This window comes from Mustela nivalis (assembly GCF_964662115.1).
Source record: "Mustela nivalis genome assembly, chromosome: 2".
Classification (NCBI taxonomy): Eukaryota; Metazoa; Chordata; class Mammalia; order Carnivora; family Mustelidae; genus Mustela; species Mustela nivalis.
In genome coordinates, this window is record NC_139021.1 from 3,733,087 (window position 1) to 3,753,637 (window position 20,551).

General features: G+C 59.3%; 1 protein-coding gene across 2 annotated transcripts in view; it reads left to right on the plus strand.

Moving 5' to 3' along the window:
• KCNK9 (potassium two pore domain channel subfamily K member 9) overlaps positions 1–20,551 on the plus strand; it is a 77,405-nt gene that overhangs the window by 5,917 nt on the left and 50,937 nt on the right. Inside the window, exon 1 of one of the 2 annotated variants that reach the window (XM_082720697.1) lies at positions 14,370–14,785. The exons of the other annotated variant lie outside the window; for it this stretch is intronic. Within the exon in view, the coding sequence (XP_082576823.1) occupies positions 14,398–14,785 (388 nt within the window). The 5' untranslated portion in view covers positions 14,370–14,397. Of the gene's footprint in view, positions 1–14,369; positions 14,786–20,551 lie in introns of those variants that run through there. 2 annotated transcript variants of the gene reach the window in all.

The window sequence follows — 20,551 nt, forward strand, 5'->3', positions numbered from 1 at the left end:
CCGCTCCGGCCGGTCTGGGCGGGGGGAGGAGGCGTGCGGCCGCGAGTGGGCGCAGGGCCCCCACCAGCATCTCCGTCAGTGCCAGAGCTTTGACGCTGGATCTCCGGGGCCTGCCGGCCCATGTCCCTCCTCAGAAGCTCTCAGCCAATCCCAGGCACTTTCGATTTTTAAAAATGCTTATCGAGGGGCATCTGCGTGGCTCAGTGGGTTAAGCGTGCGACTCTCGGTTTCGGCTCAGGTTATGATCTCGGGGTCATCAGGGTGAGCCCCAGGTCGGGCTCTGGGCTAAGGGGGTGTCTGCTTGGGACCCTCCCTTGCCCCCTACCTCGCCCTCTGCACACGCACTCCCCCCCTTTCGAACAAATACATGAAAATCTTTAAGAAATATTTATTAAATTATAATGTTCGCACAGAAAAATACACTTAAATGACAAGTGTATTGCTCAGTAATTCTTTTTTAATTTTTTTTTTTTAATTTCAGGGTAGGATCTAGTGATTCACCAGATGCATGTCGTGCCTGGAGCTCGCTTCCTCACGCGCCTCCTTCTCGCCCGTCCCTCGGTCTCCCTGGCTCCCCATCCTCCGGCCCCTCCAGCAACCCTCACTTGTTCTCCAACTCTAGCGTCTCCTACGGTTCGCCTCCCTGTTTTTGGTTTTTTTCCCTCCCTTCCCCATGTTCATCTGTTTTGTTTCTTAAATTTCACGTATGGGTGAAATCATACGCCGTGTGTCTTTTTCTGATGGACTTATTTCGCTTAGCGTCCTACCCTCTAGTCCCATCCACGTGGCTGCCAATGACAAGGTTTCATTCTTTTTGATGGCCGAGTAATATTCCCTTCTACATGCATGGCGATATATATGGCGATCTTGTTTCTCCATTCCTCTGTCGATGGGCATCTGGGCTCTGTCCACAGTGTGGCTGTTGTGGACACGGCTGCTCTAAATATTGGGATACAAGTGACTCTTTGAATCAGTATTTTCATATCCTTTGGATAAATACCTTGGTTGTAGGGTAACTCCATTTAACTCCAGGCTGTTTTCCAGAGAGGCCGCACCCGCTCGCATTCCCCCCGGCCGTGCCGGAGGTTCCCCTTTCTCCGTGTCCTCGCCAGCGTCTGTCGTTCCTGATTTGTCCGTTTCAGCCGACCTGACTGGTGTGAGGTAGTGTCTCACTGTGGTTCTGATCTGTATTGCCCTGATGCCGACTGACGCTGTATTGCTCAGTAATGCTCACAGACAAGCCATGTCCTTGTCACCAGCACTCAGGTCAAGACATAGGATTACCAACAGCCCAGAGCATCCCTCGCCAGTCAGCTGCTTTTTGAATGTCTCAAGCGACAAGGAGCTCATTACCTTGCATGTAAGGCAGTGGTGTGTATGTAGATGAAAGACGAGGGTATTGCGTGCGGTTCTGATGTGGTGGGGCACCATGTGGAGAAGGGGTGTGTGCCTGTCAGGGGGGTGTTCTTTCAAAGGGGTGACCAGTTTCATGGTCACGTGAAGAGGGGTGAGAAAATCTGCATCCAGATACTGGGAGTTGGGAGGCCAGGCCCAAAAGAGGAGAGGGGGCTCAGCCCGTGCATGTGGAGGCGCAGGTGAGTGGGGGAGGGTGTGTTGAGGTAGTCCAGGGTAGGACGCGCACAGGGAGCCCGGAGAGACAGGCCACCGGCCCCAGGGACCTGCCCCTCTGAGCTAGAGCACATGCAGCCCTGCCCTCTGTTTCCACCAGCCTTGCCAGAGCCCCAGGAATTTGGGGGCAAGGGCACCGGGGGGGCCTGGCTGATAGGGAGGGGCAGCCCGCACTGCGGAGAGTCGCACGGGCAGCAGTGCAGTTCAGATGAGGGTCCGCTTCACCCAGCGGATGTTCTCCTCCATGCCAGCTTTGGGGGCCGGGGGCTTGGTGTTCATTTCATCAAGGGATTTTGCTCGAAGACCCCTTTTCCTGCCTGTCCCAGCCCTGGGATCTCTGCCTGTAGAAGGTGCTCCCTTTCCAGCTAAGGGCACCCAACCTGTAAGCTTACAGGCCTCCGAAGAAGGGGTGATCAAAGCTTGGTCTGCCTTCTGTCCCTAACCGATTTCAGGGTCTCGGAGGTGGTCCTAAGCCCCTGAGTTTCTCCCGGTCACCCCTCCATAAGCCTGGTCCTTCTCCTCTGAGCCACTTGGGTCTGTGTGTGTGCTCTCCAGGTCTGGTCGGACCGCCAGGGAGAGCAGACCACCCCCCCTGCCATTGTCAAGGTGGAGGACCTTCTTTTCATGCCCCCGCCAGGCGTGCTCACGGTCGCCTTCCTGGGCAGCCCCTCCCTGGGCTGACGGGGCCGGAGCTTCTAGTTGGTGCAGACTTCTCTGTCCTCCTCAGCGGCAGGCTCTCCGTCCTTGTGCTGGTGTGAACCCAGGTACAGTCTCTGATGTCCATCTCTGAATAAAAAAGTAGAATCCTGCACTGCGGACGCAGAGAAGAGGGGATGGTTGGTGGGAGAGTGGGCAGCGGTGGGGAGAGAGAAGAAAATTCTGGAGCGAGCCCGAGAGTGTTGGCCTGGCCGGGCAGCACATCGTGGGCAGCAGTCAGTGCCGAGCGTTCCCGGGACCGTCTTTCCAGGCTGGGGGCCGCTGCCCCACCCCTGCTCTTGCCTGGGTTTTCGGGGGTCAGCCGCACCTCCCGCAGTGAGGAGACCTGCCCCGGGGGATAGCCACTTGCACGGGCCGGCCCTGAACTGTCCTCGCCCTCCTCGTGGGCCGGGCCCTGCGAGGAACCAGCGGGGGGCCCTGGTGAAGGGTGGGGTCAGACTGGAGGAGGGGGCAGTGTGACCAGGGGCGGTGGTGGAGGTGGGCACACCTTTGGTGTGGCAGGGGGGATGCTGGGCCTGGCATTCTGAGGCTGGGGGAGGCGGGTCTGTGCCGCACCTGTGGCCGCAGCCTCCCCGTCCAGGTGACCCCACGTGCTTCCTGGGACTGAGCCCAGAGGGGCTCGGGGAACAGGGAGATCCTGTGGCCCCAGTCCTGGTCATGTCCATTGGGCCTCAGCTCCCTCCTCTGTGAAGCGGAGCCACAGAACTTGGCGTGTGTTGCTGTGAACCCTGAGCACACACCTGGGAAAGGCCTGACCTGCACTTGGGGCTTTGGGTCCTTAGGAGGACATCCAGGTGGATGCTAAGCTGTCATGTGCGTGAAGCGGGGAAGTTGTCAGGTGCGGCCCATGCCCCTGGGGACATCCGTCTTTAGCCGTCGGATGGATGACATCGTGACGCTGGCCCTCACGAGGGGTCTCGCCAGCTGCAGAAGGAGGTCATCAGCGCGGGGGGCCAGGCTCGTGGGCTTTCGGGGCCACGGTGTGCAAGCCCAGCGGTTCAATCCCCAGCCTGTCCCTGTTGAGAAAGTGTGGCTTCCTGGGATGTCTGCCGCCACGACCCGCTTTGGGAAAGCCCATGGCTCCCGGCTTCCCTGCTGGTAGCCTGTCCCTCTCGGCTCAGAGCCCGGTCCTCAGGCCAAGCCCCTTCCAGTCCCCCACTTCCTGCCGTGTCTGCCCAGCCCAGAGCTCTCGCCTGCTGCCCGCTCTCCAGCTGTGCCTTGCCCTACCCCGGCTGTCCTTCCCCGGCTTGGACAGAGGACTTGTCGCTCTGCCCCCAGCCCACTGCAGCCCGCCGTCCTGGGACACCTCGCCGTCCCGGGACACCTCGCTCACGCTGCCCTAGTTTTGTGTCTGCCAAAGCATCCCGGGTAGACTCCTAAGCCCCCAGGGCGGGACTGGGCTCGGGGTCCCCAGAAGGTGTTTGGGGCGGGCCTGCTAGACCCTGAGCCACACCCCTGGCCCCTGACGGCAGGACGCCTTAGGGCTGAGTGGCTCAGGGCACCATCGTCCCACTCGGTTACGTGCCTGGGGGGCCCCTGGGCAGGTGTAGGTCGGAGGCGGCCTCAGCCTTTTGAACTCGAGCTCTTGGTTTTAACAGAACACGGCAAGTTAGGGGCCCGTCTTGCCACATGGGGAGTGTCCCACTCCTCAGACTTCGATGTGTGATGTTGGTCTCCAGCACCACCACTAGTGACAGACCCACGTGAGAAAGCTGGGCGCCCGGTGGGAAGAGACGACTGTCTGCGAAATGGCCTTTGACTGTCCCTGGGCGGCGGCCCGGGCTCTCCCCTCCACGCAGCCTGGCCCGGTGCTCTCAAGGCGCTGACACTGTCCTCGTGTCTGTCCCCTGCACACCCGTCAGAAGGTGACAGTGAGTGCTTGGGCTGTGCTGGCTCTGTGCACCTGAAGCCACTTGGTCCTCAAAAGGGTTGGTTGATGGACTGTCCGATGAAATGTCGGGAAGAAGACAGCGAGTCAGGGCCCTGGAACGGTGGTGAGCGTGTGCAGCTGGTGGCGGTGGGGTCTTTGGATCCTGTCGACCATTTGTCAGACGTGTGGAGTGTAGGCATGTATCTGGGGTGCTGTGAGTTCCAGGGGTGGGCGAGGCCTGCCGGGAGGAGGGGCAGAGCCTGGGGGCCCGCAGCCAGCAGGGGAGCCGTCCCCATGGAGGCGGTGGCTGCAGCCCTGCCGTGGTCGTGCCCTGGGCCCCCAGAGTCCCCTGTGTTTGTGCACCTGTCCCTCCTGCTGCCCGGCCTGCATCTTCGAGCCCAGGAGGAGCTGGGTGAGGTGACTCTGCCGGTCACTCTCGGAGCTCCCGTCACGCACTGCTCTGGCTGTGTCCCTACCTCTGTGGGCCAGAGACCGTGACTTCTTGGGGACCCCAAAGAGGATGCTGGCGTGAGCGCAGCAGAGGGCACGGAACTGTGCACAGGGCCCAGCTCCGGCCTGTCGCGCACTGGGCTCTGACCCCTCCCCCCAGGTGACTTTGGGCGAAGGCGGCCTTCACCCCGCCCACTGCTCACTTTGGGGCTGGGGACTCCTCGGCAGTCAGGGCTCCCGGGGACTGTCGGATGTTCGGCCGCATCCCTGCCTCCGCCGACTCGCTCCCGGTGACGCCCTCAGCCAACTGTGACAGGCAGAATTGTCTCCGACGGGGCCGCGTGGCCCCCCGCCTGGGGACTTCTCTTCACTGAGCCTCTCCGTGGGATCGGAGGAGAAGCTGCCTCCCGCCGATCGTGGGGGGTGGGGGCCGAGGGGCGTGTGTGCGAGTGTGTCTGCGCATCCGTGTGTGCATGTGTGTGTGCGTGCGTGTGCGTGTATGATCACGTGAACCGTGTGTCTCATTCACACGTGCGCGCCGGAAACGGAGCTCCTTCCCTCTGCTCAGAGGAGGCCACGCAGGAGAGGCCAGTCCAGGTGTGGGGTTTGTCAAGGGACGGAGACGGGCAGGGAGAGCCTCCGGAGGGGCTGAGGTGAGCTGCTCCTGTGGGGTGGGGGGAGCCACTCGGGGACTGCGGTGAGTGTCACTCGGGTAGGGGTGAGTCACTCGGGTAGGGGTGAGTCATGCAGGTGGGACTGTGGTGAGTCACACAGGGGCATGGGGGGAGTCGCTCAGGTAAAGTTTGGGGAAGTTACCCAGGTGGGATTGGGGTGAGTCATTTGGGGGTGGGGGTGAGTCACCCAGATGGAACTGGGGGGAGTCACGCAGGTGTTGGGGAGCACCCCTGGTGGACCCCTGGCTTCCACCCCTCAAGCGGAAGCTGAAGGCGGCATTGTGGTGGGGCACCGTGGCCCCTGTTGCAACTGGGTTATATGGCCCTCGGTCTGTCTGGAGACAGCTCTGGGCCCCGTGGCTTGCCGGGTGGTCTTGGACTTTATGTCTCTTAGATTTGGTGTAAAAATTGTGCTGCTGACATGGGCCGTCCTGGGCTTTGGGCCACAGGTCTTGTGTGGGGCCCAGGAGACGACCGGGCTCCAGGATACCACGGGGGGCCGGGGAGATGTTCCTGCAGGGTCTGGTTGTTATGACGGGGCTCCCAGCAAGGGGGCCGTTTCTGGAAGCTCACAGACTGTGTGCCCTGAGTACTGAGGAGCCCTGGCAGTGGTCAGAATGGGTCTCTCACTGATTAGGGACAGTGTGCAGGCCAGAGGGACGCAGACTGTGGCAGAGTGCATGCTGGTGTGGGTTGATTCACAGAAAAGCTCCCACGTCACTGAACACTAGTAAGCAATGGCAGAACATATTTTATAGAGTGGGGAAGGCCCAGAACTCTCCTGTGGGTCTGTGGTCAAGTACAAAATGGCTTTAGTGTTTCATGTTCACATGTTCGTTGTTGCCCACACGTGCCCACTGTTTTGTTCACTTTATCAGAATGAATGTGTTAGAGATTGTGTTCAGCTGCCTGCAGCAGAAAACCCAATTAATGGTGACTTGACCGGACAACAGTCTCATCTTCCTCAGTTGAGGTGTCTGGGCCAGGTAGATGGGCTGGTAGGTGGCTCTGTGGTGTCCTCAGAGACTCCACCTCCTACTGACGTTCTGCTCAGCCACCTCAGCTTGGCTTTTGTGCTCAGGCCAATGCCTCATGTTTCCAAGATGGCTGCGTCACCACCAGCATCACCTCCAGCATCCTCCTGGGAGCAAGAAGCCAAAGAACAAATGAGAAAGGCATGTACCATGTGGGCTTTCTTCTATCTAAAGAGCTTTCCTGGATGGCCCACCCAAGGTTTCTACTCACACCTCATTGGCCAAGACTGGGTCTCATGACCAATCTTAGCTACAGGGAAGTCTGGAAAAGGGGCATGTTGTTCTCAAACCTCACCGGGGTTCTGATGGTGAGGAAGGAGTGGAGAGAGGTGCTGGTGGGCACCCCCAGTGTCTGTCGGGGATGCCGAGCCCTTTCTTTCCTAAGTTTACATCCAGCTTTGCCTTGTGTTTCTGCTTTCTTAAGGGAGATTTATTTTTACAGTTCTGCATCCTCTGAAGGAATGTACTATTGTCTGTTTACTCCCCTGTTTATAGCAATGGAATGTACCTTTTTTATTTTCATTTTTTGCTGTTATAGGTAGTGCTTTCCCGAACATCTGTGCACTCGCGTGCACACGCGTGTGTAGATTCTGCTGGGTTCTTACTTGAAGGTTTGGTGGTGGTGGGATCCCCAGGTCAGGGGCACTTATGTTCTTACTGTTTCAGAAGGTTTTCTTAGTATTCTCTGTGTAGCCTGGACCAGGTTGTACAGGGCTGGAAGGCTGGTGTCCACCACTGGGAAAATCTGCCCTCGTCCTAGACATGGCGGGTCCCAGGGCATCCGTGGACGCATTTGTAGATCTGAAACCTACAGCCTTGTGAACACCATGGAACAAGGCAGGAGCAGATGCATCCCTGGACTGTGGTCTGGCCTGGGGACAGGAAGTTCTGCGTGGTCAGTCTGGTCTGGCCTATTGGCGTGGTCACTGGAACCCTGAGCCTCTGCCCCAGTGGGGAGGAGTGCCTTCTGTGATTGATTAGTCATGCCTGCCGTGGGGATAGAATGGACCACAGTAGCATGCTTGGTACACCCTGGCCCGACCTGGCCCCGTGAAAGGGAGGACTTCAGAGATGGAAGGCTTTCCCACTGCTGTGCCCAGAGTGCCGTCCGTCCCTGTGGCTGGCTCTGTGGTTGTTGCTTGTCACTGGGACGTCTGCTTTACAAGGCAGGTTCCCATTCTCTGCCATCTCCATCCACACCACAACCGTGACATAGGTAGGGTTGAGTATTAACCCCGTTGTGCTGATGAGGGTCACAGAGATCCAGGGACTCGCCCAAGGTGACACAGTGGAGTTGGGACTTGAACTCAGGTCGTGGGCCCTGAAACCCTGCGTTCTTGCTGTCTCACCCCTGCCTTCCTTCTGCTCCCAGACCGCGGGCTGGGGACGGGAAAGTCAGCCTCGGTGATTGTTGTCTGAGACGAGGACTCAGAGGCCATCTGGTCCCGCCCTTTTCAGATAGGATGAGGCCATGGCTGAGCCTTCTAGCGACAGGAAGCTCACCACTTCCCTAAATTAGTAGGGAAAGGCAGATGTGACGTCAACGTTCAAACAAACAAGAGGCCCAAGATCTCCCAACTGCATGTTCTGGTTGTGCCGACCAGAGCTTCCCAGGGCAAGTTAAACCTCTCTTGTCTTGCTTCAACAATCATGATCAGTCGCAGGGTGTCTAGAGGGTTCTGGTTCCTTACAGACACCATCTCAATGAGTCCCACCCTCTCTGCAACCTTACCAGCTAGACACTTGCACGCATTCCCATTTTAAGCGGATGTGGAAGATCAGGGAGGTTAAGCCATGTGCCCGAGGTCACACGGCTCCACGGGGGTGGGGGCAGGGCTGAGACCCCAGGCAGTGTGACCTCAGAGTCTATGCTTGTAACAGTATTGTTTTATGCTGCTGCTGGCGACCTTCTGTATCAGTTAGCTAGTGACGCGTAACAAATCACCCACCACTGCGGGGGGCTTGAAACAGCAGCCATTCGTTACTGCTCACAGTCTGGCTCAGCTGGGTGCTCCTCGTCAGTGCTGGCCTGCAGGCTGACTGGGACAGCTCCGTGCACCGCCACTGTGCGTTTTCCTCAGGCAGACGGCAGAGGCACACGAGGGCAGGGAAAGCAGGTGCGGTCCTTCCGGCCACGCCCCCTGTGACTGTCATTTCACCCACATGGCTTTGGCTGCGGCAAGTCACAGGAGTCCAAGGGCAGCTGGTGCACCTGCCCTCGAGGAGGCTGGGTTGGAGGTACGGTCTGCTTATCCTGCCAGCTGACCGTGAGCCCGCCACAGCCCTGGCCAACCCCTCCCTGCTGTCTGTAATCAGCTGTCGGGTACGGTGGAGAGAGCACAGCTTAGGGCTCTAATCTGGGTTCGAATGGTGCCCGGGTCACAGCTCTAAGCTGACGTGCTCTTTCTCATCTGTCAAGTAGATGGCATACCGTCTCTCTCTGCGGGGGGCAGCTCGGCTGTCGTGACAAAGCACCATGCACTGGGGGCTGATGCAACAGAAACTTGATGTCTCCCAGCTCTGGACTGCAGAAGTCAGAGGTCAAGGTGTCTGCAGTTTGGGTTCCTTCTGAGGCGATTCTCCCTGGCAGGTAGATGGCGTGTTCTCCCTGTGGCCTCCTGTGGTCGACCCTCTGTGCGCGCCTGCATCCTCCCCGCCTCCTCGTACAAGGACATCAGTCGCTTTGGAGGGGGCCCCCACGTATGACCTCGGTTTACCTTGATCCCTTCTGTAAAAAGCCATCTCCAAATGCGGTCACATTCTGACATCCTGGGCAGTAGGACTTCAGCATAGGAATTTGGGGGGATGCAGCGTAGCCCATCACCCACTCCTGGGCTGAACATTAAGTGATAAAAATGGAGAGGAAAGCATGTCATCCAGGGCCTGCCCTGGAGGAGTGGCTCAGCAGAGGTTGGTCCTGTGCTGTGTCATGTGTAGGAGTAGGAGCCTGTCTCATGACGGTCATGGAGATTTTGTGGCTTCAACATGTTAACCAGTCCGTTGTTACTCTCAGAATCTGCTTGTATGTTGGTGGTAGTGTGGAGCCAGGGCAGGCTGTGTCATGAGGAGACCTGATGCAAGCCCTGTGCCTGGTCCCAGCCTCAGTGTCCCCGTGTGTGGACTCGGGGTGTCCTGCCCCCTTCAGCACATCTGGGGCTGGGATACATGAAGCCTCCCGGGGTTCTCTTAAACCAGTTTGTCATTGGATTTTTAAGCAGGTAGCTTGCAGTACTTCTGTAATCCACACACACGCATGGTTGTGGTACGTTTTTGGCGTGATCGTCTTATGATGGTTCTCCATCAGAAACAAGTCCTTATCTTTTGGAGATAAACACAGAAACACTTAGAGATGGAATGCAGGGTCTGGGATTGGCTTCAAAAAATCTGAATTGCAGGAGAAGTTGGGGTGCCTGGGTTTGGGTCGAACAGGATTGGCCTTGAGCTAATTACAGAATCTCAGCTCTTTGTATCTGGGCGTCTGTTACGCTGTTTTCTTGCTTTAGTATATATTTGAAAATATGCACAGTGAAAACTCCAAACACTTGAACAGAAAGCAGGGCAGGAGTGGCGGTGCCCGGTCAGGTCCAGCCTCTCGGCCCCACTCCCGGGAGGTGGCGGCTGCCAGCAGCTTGCTGTGCAGAAGAGGATGCAGCACTTCCTTGGGTCCCACGCCAGTCCTGGCCTGCTCACAAACTTTCTTTGGCCCGTACATTGCCTGAAAATATTTGGAATTCGTTGCCGACATATATTGATCTTTTAAAAGAGACAGCTGTTGCTTTTATTTATTTATTTATTTATTTTTTAAAGATTTTATTTATTTATTTGACAGACAGAGATCACAAGTAGGCAGAGAGGCAGGCAGAGAGAGAGAGAAAGAGAGAGAGAGAGAGGGAAGCAGGCTTCCTGCGGAGCAGAGAGCCCGATATGGGGCTCGATCCCAGGACCCTGAGATCATGACCCGAGCCGAAGGCAGCAGCCCAAACCACTGATCCACCCAGGCGCCCCAACAGCTGTTGTTTTTAGTTGTTACTTAGGTTTGTCTGTCTTCCTCGTTGTTGTGGCTGCATTGTGAAACACCTATTTTAGCTTCTTGAGGTAGGATTCTCTTTCCTCATCTTCAAGCACCGAGCATTACTAAGCTGCGTTTTTTTTTTTTTAAGTAAATGCATTAAAGGCTACACATGTTCCTCTTTGTGCTGCCGTGGCTGTCTCCCATCGATCTGTTATGGGCACTTATTTGTAAAGAATTCACCAGAGAGTGTATTTTTTTTCTTTAATCCAAGAATTAGTTGAAGTGTGCTATTTTAATTTTGTGCACTTTGATGGGCGTACATTTTTGTCAGCATAGCTATTACAGACGTGAGCTTTGTGGCCAGATTGCCTAGCTGTTATACCTGCCGTGGCCATTTACTAGCTGTGTGACCTTGGGTGTGAAATGCAACCTCTCTGTGCTTTTGCCACCTGTAAAATGGACATAGTAGTGGCAATGACCATAGCCGCAGCCATCAAGTTTGTCAGGATGTCGAAGTGAGCTGTTGTGGTCACATATTTAAAAGAGCTCACGGTCTTCGGACATTCACTATCTGGGGATGCATTTCTGATGTACAGCTTCTACATTTTAAAATTTATTGGACTTCTCCCTTGGAATAAAAGGATTACTTTTGGTAAAGTTCCATGGGTTTTGGAAAAGAACATCTATCTCCCCAGTGTGCATACAGTTCTCCCTAAACCGAAAAAAAAATCAGACTTGCTTATTATGTTATTCAGATCCTTTTCAGGGGTAGAAAATGAGCGAACGCTGGCTAAGTCAGCCTGGGTGCAGGTTGGATGACGCACACAGAGGGTTTTAAACGATCACTATTTTGTGGCCCTTCATGCCCAGAGTGGTGCCTGTGCTCCCGGCTGGTCCTCACGGCACCCCCACCATCACAGTTCCACGGGGTCTCCTGTGCCCTCGCTTCCACGGCCAGACCCCACTGGCGTCCACCCTGCGCCCAGGTTTATGGTTACTTGATTACCATCATTACGGAGGGCTCCAGTCTGTCAGTGTCTCCTTCAGCACTTGGCCTTTGGGGTTTGCCCACGTCCCCTTGTGTTTCTGGAATTTTAGTTTCGTGGATTTCGAAGCTTAGACATAGGAAGGTTTGTGTTTGCTGTTTCTTCTTGGTGGAGAATCTTTACAAAGCAAGCTTTCTTTATCGTTTTTGATACTTCTTACTGTACATTCTTCCTTATCCTGAGCTTACGTCCATGCCTGATGGCTTTTATTAACATTTGTGGCATAGATGTCTGTGTTTTTAACTTCTACTTGATACTTGCTCTTCAGGAAGATTGAGGCATGGCTTATAACAAAAAGCATAAAAATAAGGTATAAAGCAAGGTCAGAAATCTGGTGTGTGTGCCTGAGATTCGTACACAGTAACCCTCACCGTGGCTCTGAGAGAAGCTCGTATGTGTCTGGGGCTTTGGAGGAGAAGGACAGAAGGAGAGCCTGTCAGACGCTGGACACAAAGTTGCAGGAGAGTGTGTTCTCGTGCCTTCCCTGAGGGCTGGCCCAGTGAGGCGCTGGGGTTGGGGGCATCCAGAGGGGCCCTGCCGAGGCGCGGCCGGGCTGGAGGCCGCCGGAGGGTGTGAGTGCCCGGGGTGTCTGGCTGGACTGTCCAGCGAGCGGCGGTGCTGGTCCCCGGGGTCCGCTTTCTGGGGCCGTGGGAGCCCAGGCTCCTTTGATTTCCTCCTCCCTCTTCCTTCTGTCCTTTGTGGTCATGCTGGTGGCATCGTCTCTGTTCCAAGCGGTTGAATCAGGATGGGACAAGGGGCAGAGGCCTGTGACCGCTGAGGCTGCTCTCTGAGCACAGTATCCTGGAGGCCCGCAGCAACTTCTGCTTCTACTCATCGGCCAGGGTGGGTCTCGGGGCCACACATGGACCACGAGCGGGGTGAGGCCTCGTGCCCCATCTCACACCTGCCTCCAGGCCCCAGGGCAAGTGGAGCCTGGAACCCTGGGTGGAAGGGACCTCCTGGCCTCCTGTTCGGTGGCTCTGCAAGATTCTGCGCCCACACACCGCCGTGGCAGGGCCAACCCTTGCGCCCTCAGCCACGGCCGGTGGCTGCACGTCCTGATAGGGATAGGGGACCTGGTGCCTCCTGGTCAGCGGCAAGCCCACAGGGCGATCTGCTGTCCCCTGTGTGGGAAGGGAGCCTGCAGTCCGGGTTGGTTCTGGGTCTCCTGCTGCTGCACACATGGGTCTCAGTGGCTTTATCTGGCATCCTGGGGTTCCTCAAGAATCCCTTGTTGGAGGAATCAGCAGAGAAGATGGGGCCGAAATGGGAAAGGCTTTCACAGGGAGACCCCACTCCCCCGAGTGAGAAGGGCAGGGCTGTAGGGCTGAGCGGGAAGGAGCTGCCTGGTTTCCAGACTCCGGCTCTCCGCCCTCTGCCGGGGGACTCGGTCACTGGCGGGACGTCGTTCTCCATGTCAGAAGCATTTCTTCCCGGGCCCAGGGGCGACCTTGCAAGGAGGGGGTGTTCAGGATCCTGGGACCGTTTTCTCTCCTTCTTTCCTGTCAGGGGGCTGTTGGCCACCAGCCAGGACCTTGCCGTCATGTGTTTTAGAAGAGCCCAGTCGGAGACCCCTGCCCCAGCCCCCAGTGCCCCTGGCTGAAACCCACCCTCCCCCGCCACACCCGGGAGACCTGGCCATTCGAGGTGTTCTGGGTTTTTTCCTTAGGGTTTTGTTTTCCAGCCCAGCCTGGGTCCTTTCTGGGCATGGAGAGGAACCCTCTAATTTTTGGCTTCCTCTGGGGATGACCTAAGCATTTGTTGTTAAAGGGCTGGCTGGCGGGGGCCACCGGGCGTTACGCAACACGGCACTGAGACCATGTTCCCTGCTGGCCTTCTCCCCGGGCATGCATTTCTGAGATGGCTCAAGGCCTGTGCTGATGTGCATTGCCCTGGCCACCGGCCATCAAATCAGATCGAGTCACTCCCTTGCTGAAAAGCCAGTGATGGCTCCCAGCAGCCTACAGCAGGTGGCATGTCTTCTCAGGGCCCTCGAAGTCTGAGCTCTTGCCTGCGACTCAGCCCTGTGCTGCGTGACCCCTGTGCCCTGCAGACCGAGTCACCAAGCACTAATGCCCCTTCCTCCATGAAGCCCTCTCTGGCTGGTTAGGAGCCCTACCTGTGTGTCCTGCAGCCCCAAGGCCCCCTGCCTGCTTGACACCTGTCACCCTGTGTGCGGCTCAGCCCGTTCTGAGCCTGGAAGGGCTGTCTTCACCCCACTGTGGCCGAGGCACTTGTCCACCAGCCTCTGGCCCAGAGCAGACCCTCAGAGGATGTTTGTCGAATGCACATAGGCATGTAAATGGAACAGCTTCCACAGAAGCTATATTTAATTGTTCTAGAATATTCTCCACGCCTTTCAGAAAAGCAAATTCTTGAAAAACAACAGCTGAGTGGCAGGTGTTCGCATGGCGCGGTGGGTTGTGGGGGGGCAGTCTCGCTTTCTGTGGGATCAGGCTTCTCCCTGTACCCCTTGGCCTCTCTGCTCACTCGGAGCTGCCTCTGACTTTGCTGCTTTTCTGCCAAACCCCCGGGTACCTGCAGGGCCTGGCGTGGTGTCTGTGGGGCTGCCAGGAGCTCGGGAAGGGAGCCCTCTTCCCACTGGGGGCAGGGCCCCTCTTCCAGCTGGTGCACACCCCGCTCAGCTGGTGCATACCCGCTCTCCGCGCTCCAGGCCGGACCACCTGCTGGTGAGCTCAGTACTGCTCCCCAGGGATGCTCCCGGCACAGGTCCTCACTCCGGACTCCAGGCCGCCGGCCTGTCCACTCTCGGTGGTCAGTCCCCACCCCTTGAGCTGGGGCTGACCCCCTGGCAGCCCTGCTGGGTAAGATTCTGGACTCTCCCCCTTTCTGGCAGAGGGAGCGCCTAGCCTTCGCGCTGCTGGGCCGTCCCCATGGCGAGCCTCCTCCAGCGGGCAGCCCCGGTCCCAGCTCCTAACCCCCGCAGGGGCTCCGGGCAGTCTGCATGGTCAAGAGCGGACTTCTGAGATGCGCAGACTCCCTCTGTGCCGTCCGCCTCTCGCCTTCGCCTGGAGCCGGCTCCTTCAGGGAGATCTGTGCTCCTGCCTCCTCACTGTGCGCGGGTTGGTCCCTCTGCCGGGCATCTTCGCAGGCCACTGCGCGGGTCCTTCCGCTCGGTGCGCCCGTGTGGAGCGGCCCATTCGAGGGGGAGCGTGCCCCGGGGTCAGAGCCGCTGCGGGCGCACACTCTGCTTGGGGCACGTCCGGCCTGGTCCGCCTCTCTCCAGCTGGGAAACCTCGCCTGGTCTGCCCAGCGCGGTGTCCGCTGGTGGGCTGGGTATAGCAGACTCGGCGAGGGTTCGGGGCCTGGCACCCGGCATGTGGTGAACCAAGGTGTGTGCAGACACGAGGAGGTCGCGCGACGTGCAGATGTGAGGCGCGTGTCCGGGGACGCACTTGCCGGAGGGTCTGCAGGTGTGGGATGGGCGGAGGAAGGGGGAACCGGCGATGGGGCTGAGTTCTGATTGGGCTTCGGTGTGCCCTGAGCCCTAGTGAAGGCAGGGGTGAGGCTGGGGGTGCCCTGGGCTGGACCTCAGCTCTGGAGCCAGAGACTGAGACCGGCGGGCTCTGCCATCCTCCGCAGGGTGGCCCCAGATGCGGCAGGGAACCCGTGTCCTCGCTGTGTCTGCTGTGGCCTGGGGCTCGCCGGAGTCGCAGCCTCAGAGGGCTGGCGGGGGTGCCTAGAGGGAGCACGGATGGCGGGGCTAGCACGCGGTGGGTGCTCCCTTCGCCCAGGACGCGTCCTCCCTCCGTAACCCACAGCGGCTGGGATGCGGGGCAGGTTGTCCCTGAGGGGGAGCCCTGGCTGCAGGGGAGAGGCGGTGCGGGGCCCGGCGGGGAGGTGGGGACAGTGGCAGGGACCACATCCTTCAGCCCTCCTTCCCGGGAGCACAGATGCGGTCTCCGCAGGGTGGTGGCTGTGAGAGGCAGGAAGGCGGACCGGGAGCCTGAAGTCACCAGGCAGCGCGGCCTTGGCCCCGTCCGCTCACCTCCCGCCCCACTTCCTGCCCTGGGCTGTCCCTCAAGGGGCCCCTGGTGGGTGCTGGCCAGCCTCGGCCCCTCTGGAGGTGGGCAGGACCCCGCTGGCCTCAGGCGTGGCCCCCTGCTCCTTCCGGGGAGTGGCCCTCACTGTGGCCCTCACTGTGATGCCTCAGGAAGCATCAGAAGATTGGGGTAGGGCTGCCGGTCTCTGTGGCCCCGGTGAAGGCTCCTTCCTGGAGCTGGGTCCTTCCCTGCGCCCCGTGCACCCCCACACCCCACCCCAAGGACCAGGCCCGGGACTTCCGGTCCCCCCACTTCTGCTGCTGCTGCCGGCCAAGGCGGAGCCAGGAGCCCACACTTGGCTCGCGCTGGGCGGAGGCTGTGCCAGCAGGAAGAGAAGGTGCCAGCACCGGCTGGCCGCAGGGACAACTCCCAAGTCCCCACAGGCACAGGGTGGGGCCAGGTGGCTCAGGGGCGGGGTCACCATGGCGTGATGATGGCATGGAGTCTGGCCCATGGGCCTGGCTCGCCGCACCTGGGACGCCGGGCGGGGTACAAGTTGAGAAAGAGCCCCCGGCTAAGTGCAGGCTGCGGGGTCAGAACAGAGGCGCGGGCCCCCGGTCGTGGGCCGTCATCCTGGCTTCCTTCTTGTGCCCGTGTCCTCACTCAGTCCGTGACATGGACTAGGGCTTCGTAAGGGCCTCTTCATTCATGAGCGGATGCACGTGCTCCTGCTCTGCCCAGGCCGTGCCGCTGCTCCCCTTCCTGACTTCTCCCCTGCTAGGAGGGGGAACCCCCGAATCTCTGAAAAGACCTGGTTCGAATCCCTGCCTTTGTTCTCACAGGCTGTGTGGCCTTGAGTGAGCTCACTGACCTCTCTGAGCAGCATGTGCTCTGCAAAGTGGGACCCCCAGGGTGGCATGCGGTAGGGTCTCAGGGACAGCTGCTGGTTTGCAGCTCACCCCTCAGGGTCACCCGGGATGTCCACACCTAGACCCACTGTTCTGGATTGACGGTTTACTACCTGCGTCAGTAAAGATTATGTTGATGTAAGAAAAATCTGACCCCAGTGGGTCTAACAGTTTGGGATTTTCCCCAGAAGGTTAGGTTAGCAGGCCTGGCTAGGACAGGTTCTCGGGCGGTCATCAGGGTCCCAGCCCCTCTGCCTTCTCTGCCCACATCTTTAGTAAGCGGCTCTTTTTGGCCGTCCCTTACCCTGCCACCAGGGATGGCCACTGTCACTGGCCAGATCAGGGTTCCGTGACCACCCCTCGTATTTCTAGGTGGGCTCATGGACATTCAAACAAAACTAGGGTTCCTGTAGTGAGGAAGAGGGGTGCGGTATCTGGGGGACGATCTACATGCAGCCCCTGATCAGATGCTTATCACTCTGAAATGTGCTTTAAAACCAAACCTGCAAACCCGTCAGGGTACTCTTCTGGGCCCTTGGTAGTGGCTGCCTGGTCTCGGCCAGCACGTGGATGTCAGCACTGGGTATCGCTGGCCTGGGGAGGGACGGTGCAGCTTTTCGGCCCACGTGAACTCTGCGGGGAGAGGCCACTCGTTGTCATGTCCGAGAGCAAGGCCCTTGGTCGGAAAGTGGGAGCCTGTATGTTGGCAAGGGCCCGGCGATGGCCCAGCCTGGCCATGTGAGGGCAGGGGCCAGCTTGTTGGGCCCTGGCCAGCAGCCCCCAGCCTCAGGCCCTCAAAGGGAGCAGAGTCTGCAGCCATCAGACCTGGCCACACAGCAGAGCCAGGGGCCTGGCCTCAGAACCTCAGCCCTGGGGACGGCCCAGGTGCCCGAGGACCGGGTTCCCAGGAGCCTCCGCCCAGCAGAGCCGGGACGTCCCTGCGTCTGGCTGCAGACCTGGCAGCAAGGACAGAGAGGGTGGCCCCGAGCAGAGGTCCGGATGCCCTTTGAAGTGACCTGGAGAAGGGTGTTGTGAGAGTGCAGGTAAACACAGGGCAGTGGTCCCTGAGGGACAGTGACCTCGGTGCTCTTGGTCCACAGAGCAGGGTGGGTTCAACGCCTGAACCTGAGGGCAAAGGGCCGGAGGACCAGGAAAGACCTCTCTGAGTCATCCTGGAGCCTTTTACCCTGAAGGGGGGTGACCCATGCCATGGGTGGGGTCTTGATTCCAGAGCTTCCCCTGACCCTGAGGTGCTGGGGAAGGCAGGCGGCGCTTCGGAGGCCAGCGGTGTGCAGGCGCGGGGGGCGTGGGGTGATTGGTGTGGGCCCTGGGGGGCTGGGCTGCCGGTCCTGCCCCCACCACAGAGGCTTGGGAGCCCCTGGTGTTCTCTTCTCCTTTGTGAAGGGGTCCAGCCCACTGTCACCTTCCAGCGTGCTTGGTCATTCGAGAAATCATTCTCTCACTTGGCCTTGAGCTGCTTTTTGGGGTTTGCACAGGACAGCAGCCGCGGCGGGCCGGTGAAGAGCACGTCTTGACATTCGGGGTCAGCCCAGCCCACAGGACAAGCGTTGTGGAAAGAGCCACAGGCCTTGGGATCAGGCAGGCCCCCTTCTCCTTGGTGTGACTCTGTGTCTCGGCCTCAGTTTTCCCATCGGCTGCCGGAGGCTTTGTGCACCCAGAGGTGACCGCGGAATCATGTGACGTGGGGCAAGGCACAGCTGCGGCAGGACGCGGGGGCCGCCATCTACCTGGCTGGCAGATGTGAGGGCCGGGCGGCTGCGTGGTGACAAGCAGGGGACAGTGTTTACCAGCCGCCACAGAGAGCTCTTGCGTTCTAGCAACACGGTGTTCGGACGTTGGCGAGCACCTCAGCTGACAGGGTGCCCGTCTTGCAGCGGACCACAGTGTCTATGAGGCATCTTGTGTGCAGACGGCAGGCCCTGGAAGTCTGGTTTGGTCTCCAAGCCCCCAGGCTGGGGTCCGTACCCTCAACCCCCGCTGGAGCTCCTGGACGGGGAAACCCAGACCTGAGTGTCCACTGTTCACTTCTTGGTGGGACTCACACCCGTCTGGTTTGGGGGGTAGCACCGGTTCCCACTTCCTTTCCTTGCCCTGAGTTCCCGGGACTGGCTCTCAACTGAGCTGGGGCTGAGCAGCTCGTGAAGACGGCTCTGCGGGGGCGCCTGGGTGGCTCATTGGGTTAAAGCCTCTGCCTTCGTCTCAGGTCATGATCTCAGGGTCCTGGGATCGAGCCCCGCATCGGGCTCTCTGTTCAGCGGGGAGCCTGCTTCCTCCCCTCTCTCTGCCTGTCTCTCTGCCTCCTTGTGATCTCTGTCTGTCAAATAAATAAATAAATAATCTTAGAAAAAAAAAAAAAAGATGACTCTGCAGACAGTTGACACCTGGGCCAGACCATGATGGCCTGAATATGTGTCCTCAGCAGGAAGCGGGGCTGCCTGGGGACAAGCCCATGCTGGATGGCTTCCCAGGGAAGCGTGTGTGTCCCTGAGCCCCACAGCCTGGGCCTTCTCCTGCCTTCGTGGCCTGCCCTCCTTGGGCTGTGGAGATGCGTGCCTCCTTTGGTGAAGGGAAAAGTGAACCCATCCTTGGGAGGAGCCGAGCACGGCGCCTGGCACGTGGCTGATATGTGCTCATCGCTCGCTGTCACGGAATTGGGGCGAGTGAAGGCTGGAGACGCACTGGGGACACACCTCGCGGTCTGGTGGCCCAGCTCTGAGGAATCTCCACGCATTCGTCGGGCACGAGTGATGAGTGCACAGCCCCGGCTAGGAACAGAAAGGAGGAGTTGTAGGTCTTGGTTCTCAGACGGCTCACAGAACAGGGCGGAGAGAGACGAGGCCTGGCTGATGCTGGTCGGGACACCAAGGGCTAGGAGGCGGGCGAGCGGTCAGGGACGTGCACTCATCCGCGTGCTCTCGCTGCTGTGACCAACGACCCCCGAGGTCAGTGCCTTGGCACAGTCCAAGTTTATTTTGCTCTCGAGAATGCGGGCTAGAGGCTCGGCTCCACTAGGTCCCGCAGGGCCCCAGGCTCCGTTCAGCTTGTGGCTCTGCTGTCCTCTGGTCCTCCGTGGTCCCTCTGTTCAGCTAACTGGTGGGGAAAGAGTCTGGAGGCATGGGCAGGGCTTGTTCACGGGACGGATCTGGAAGTGCTGTGTCTCGCCCCCCCGTCCCAGGGCTTGGCACGCGGTCACGTGGTCCTGCCTCACTGCAAAGGAGTCTGGCACACGTAGGCTAGCTGCGAGCCCAGGAGGGAGCCGAGGTTTGCAAGGTTTGGCGAGCCCAGCGGGGTCTGCTGCAGAGGCTTCTGGGAGAAGCTTAGTTTGGCTCAGGCTGTGGAAGGTGCCTGGAAGTGGGGAGTGGTCAGCCTGGGCAAGGGCTGAGCGGGCCCAGCTCATTTTGGGGGCACAAGATGCCCGGGGGATGGGAGGCGTGGAGGAGAGTGCGGGAGGCTTTACGATGTCTCCTTACTATCCTCCCCGGGCCCCCCATCCTTGAGACCCTGAGTGGCCTTTGTTTCCAGTTCAGGGACCGCCTGTGCCCCCTGGCAGGGCCTTCCCAGGGGCAAGCTTACCTCACTCAGTCCTTCCACCTCTGCTCTTTCGGGGCTGGTGGACAGCCGGGCTCCGGGAGATGAAGTAATTTTCCTGCAGCTCACACAGCCAAATAGCGTGGGGCCCGGATTTGAATCCTGGTGTGTCTGACTCGACGGCCAGTGCTATTTCTAGAACCCCACACGGCTTTATTCCAGCAAGGCTGTGAGGACGTCGGGGGCGGGGACCCAGTGTGGGGGAAGCTCTAGGGAGAGGAACTGCCGTGTCCCTGGGCTGCCCTGCCAGGGGACGCGGCCCTCGGGAGCGGCTTCCCAAGAAGCACGGGCCGCACGTGCCGGCCTCGGCCGGCTCTGCCTGGGGCCGGAGCCCCGGTTTGCTGCCGTTGCTCAGGGCCAACGGGAGTTTGAGCTCGGGGTGACCCCGGCGGCATTGGTGCTGTTCGTTCCAATAGAGACTTCAGCCGAGGCGGAGGGAGGGCCTGAGGCGGAGCCCGGGCAGAAGGCGGGGGCTGTCTGGCCAGGTGAGGCTGGCCCAGGTGTTCTGGGCAGAGCCAGGCTTGTGGGGTCTGGGGCTCCCAGTCCTGGCTCCTCCGTCTGTTGCTATGTCCCCAGGTATGAGAAAGAACCTCAGGTT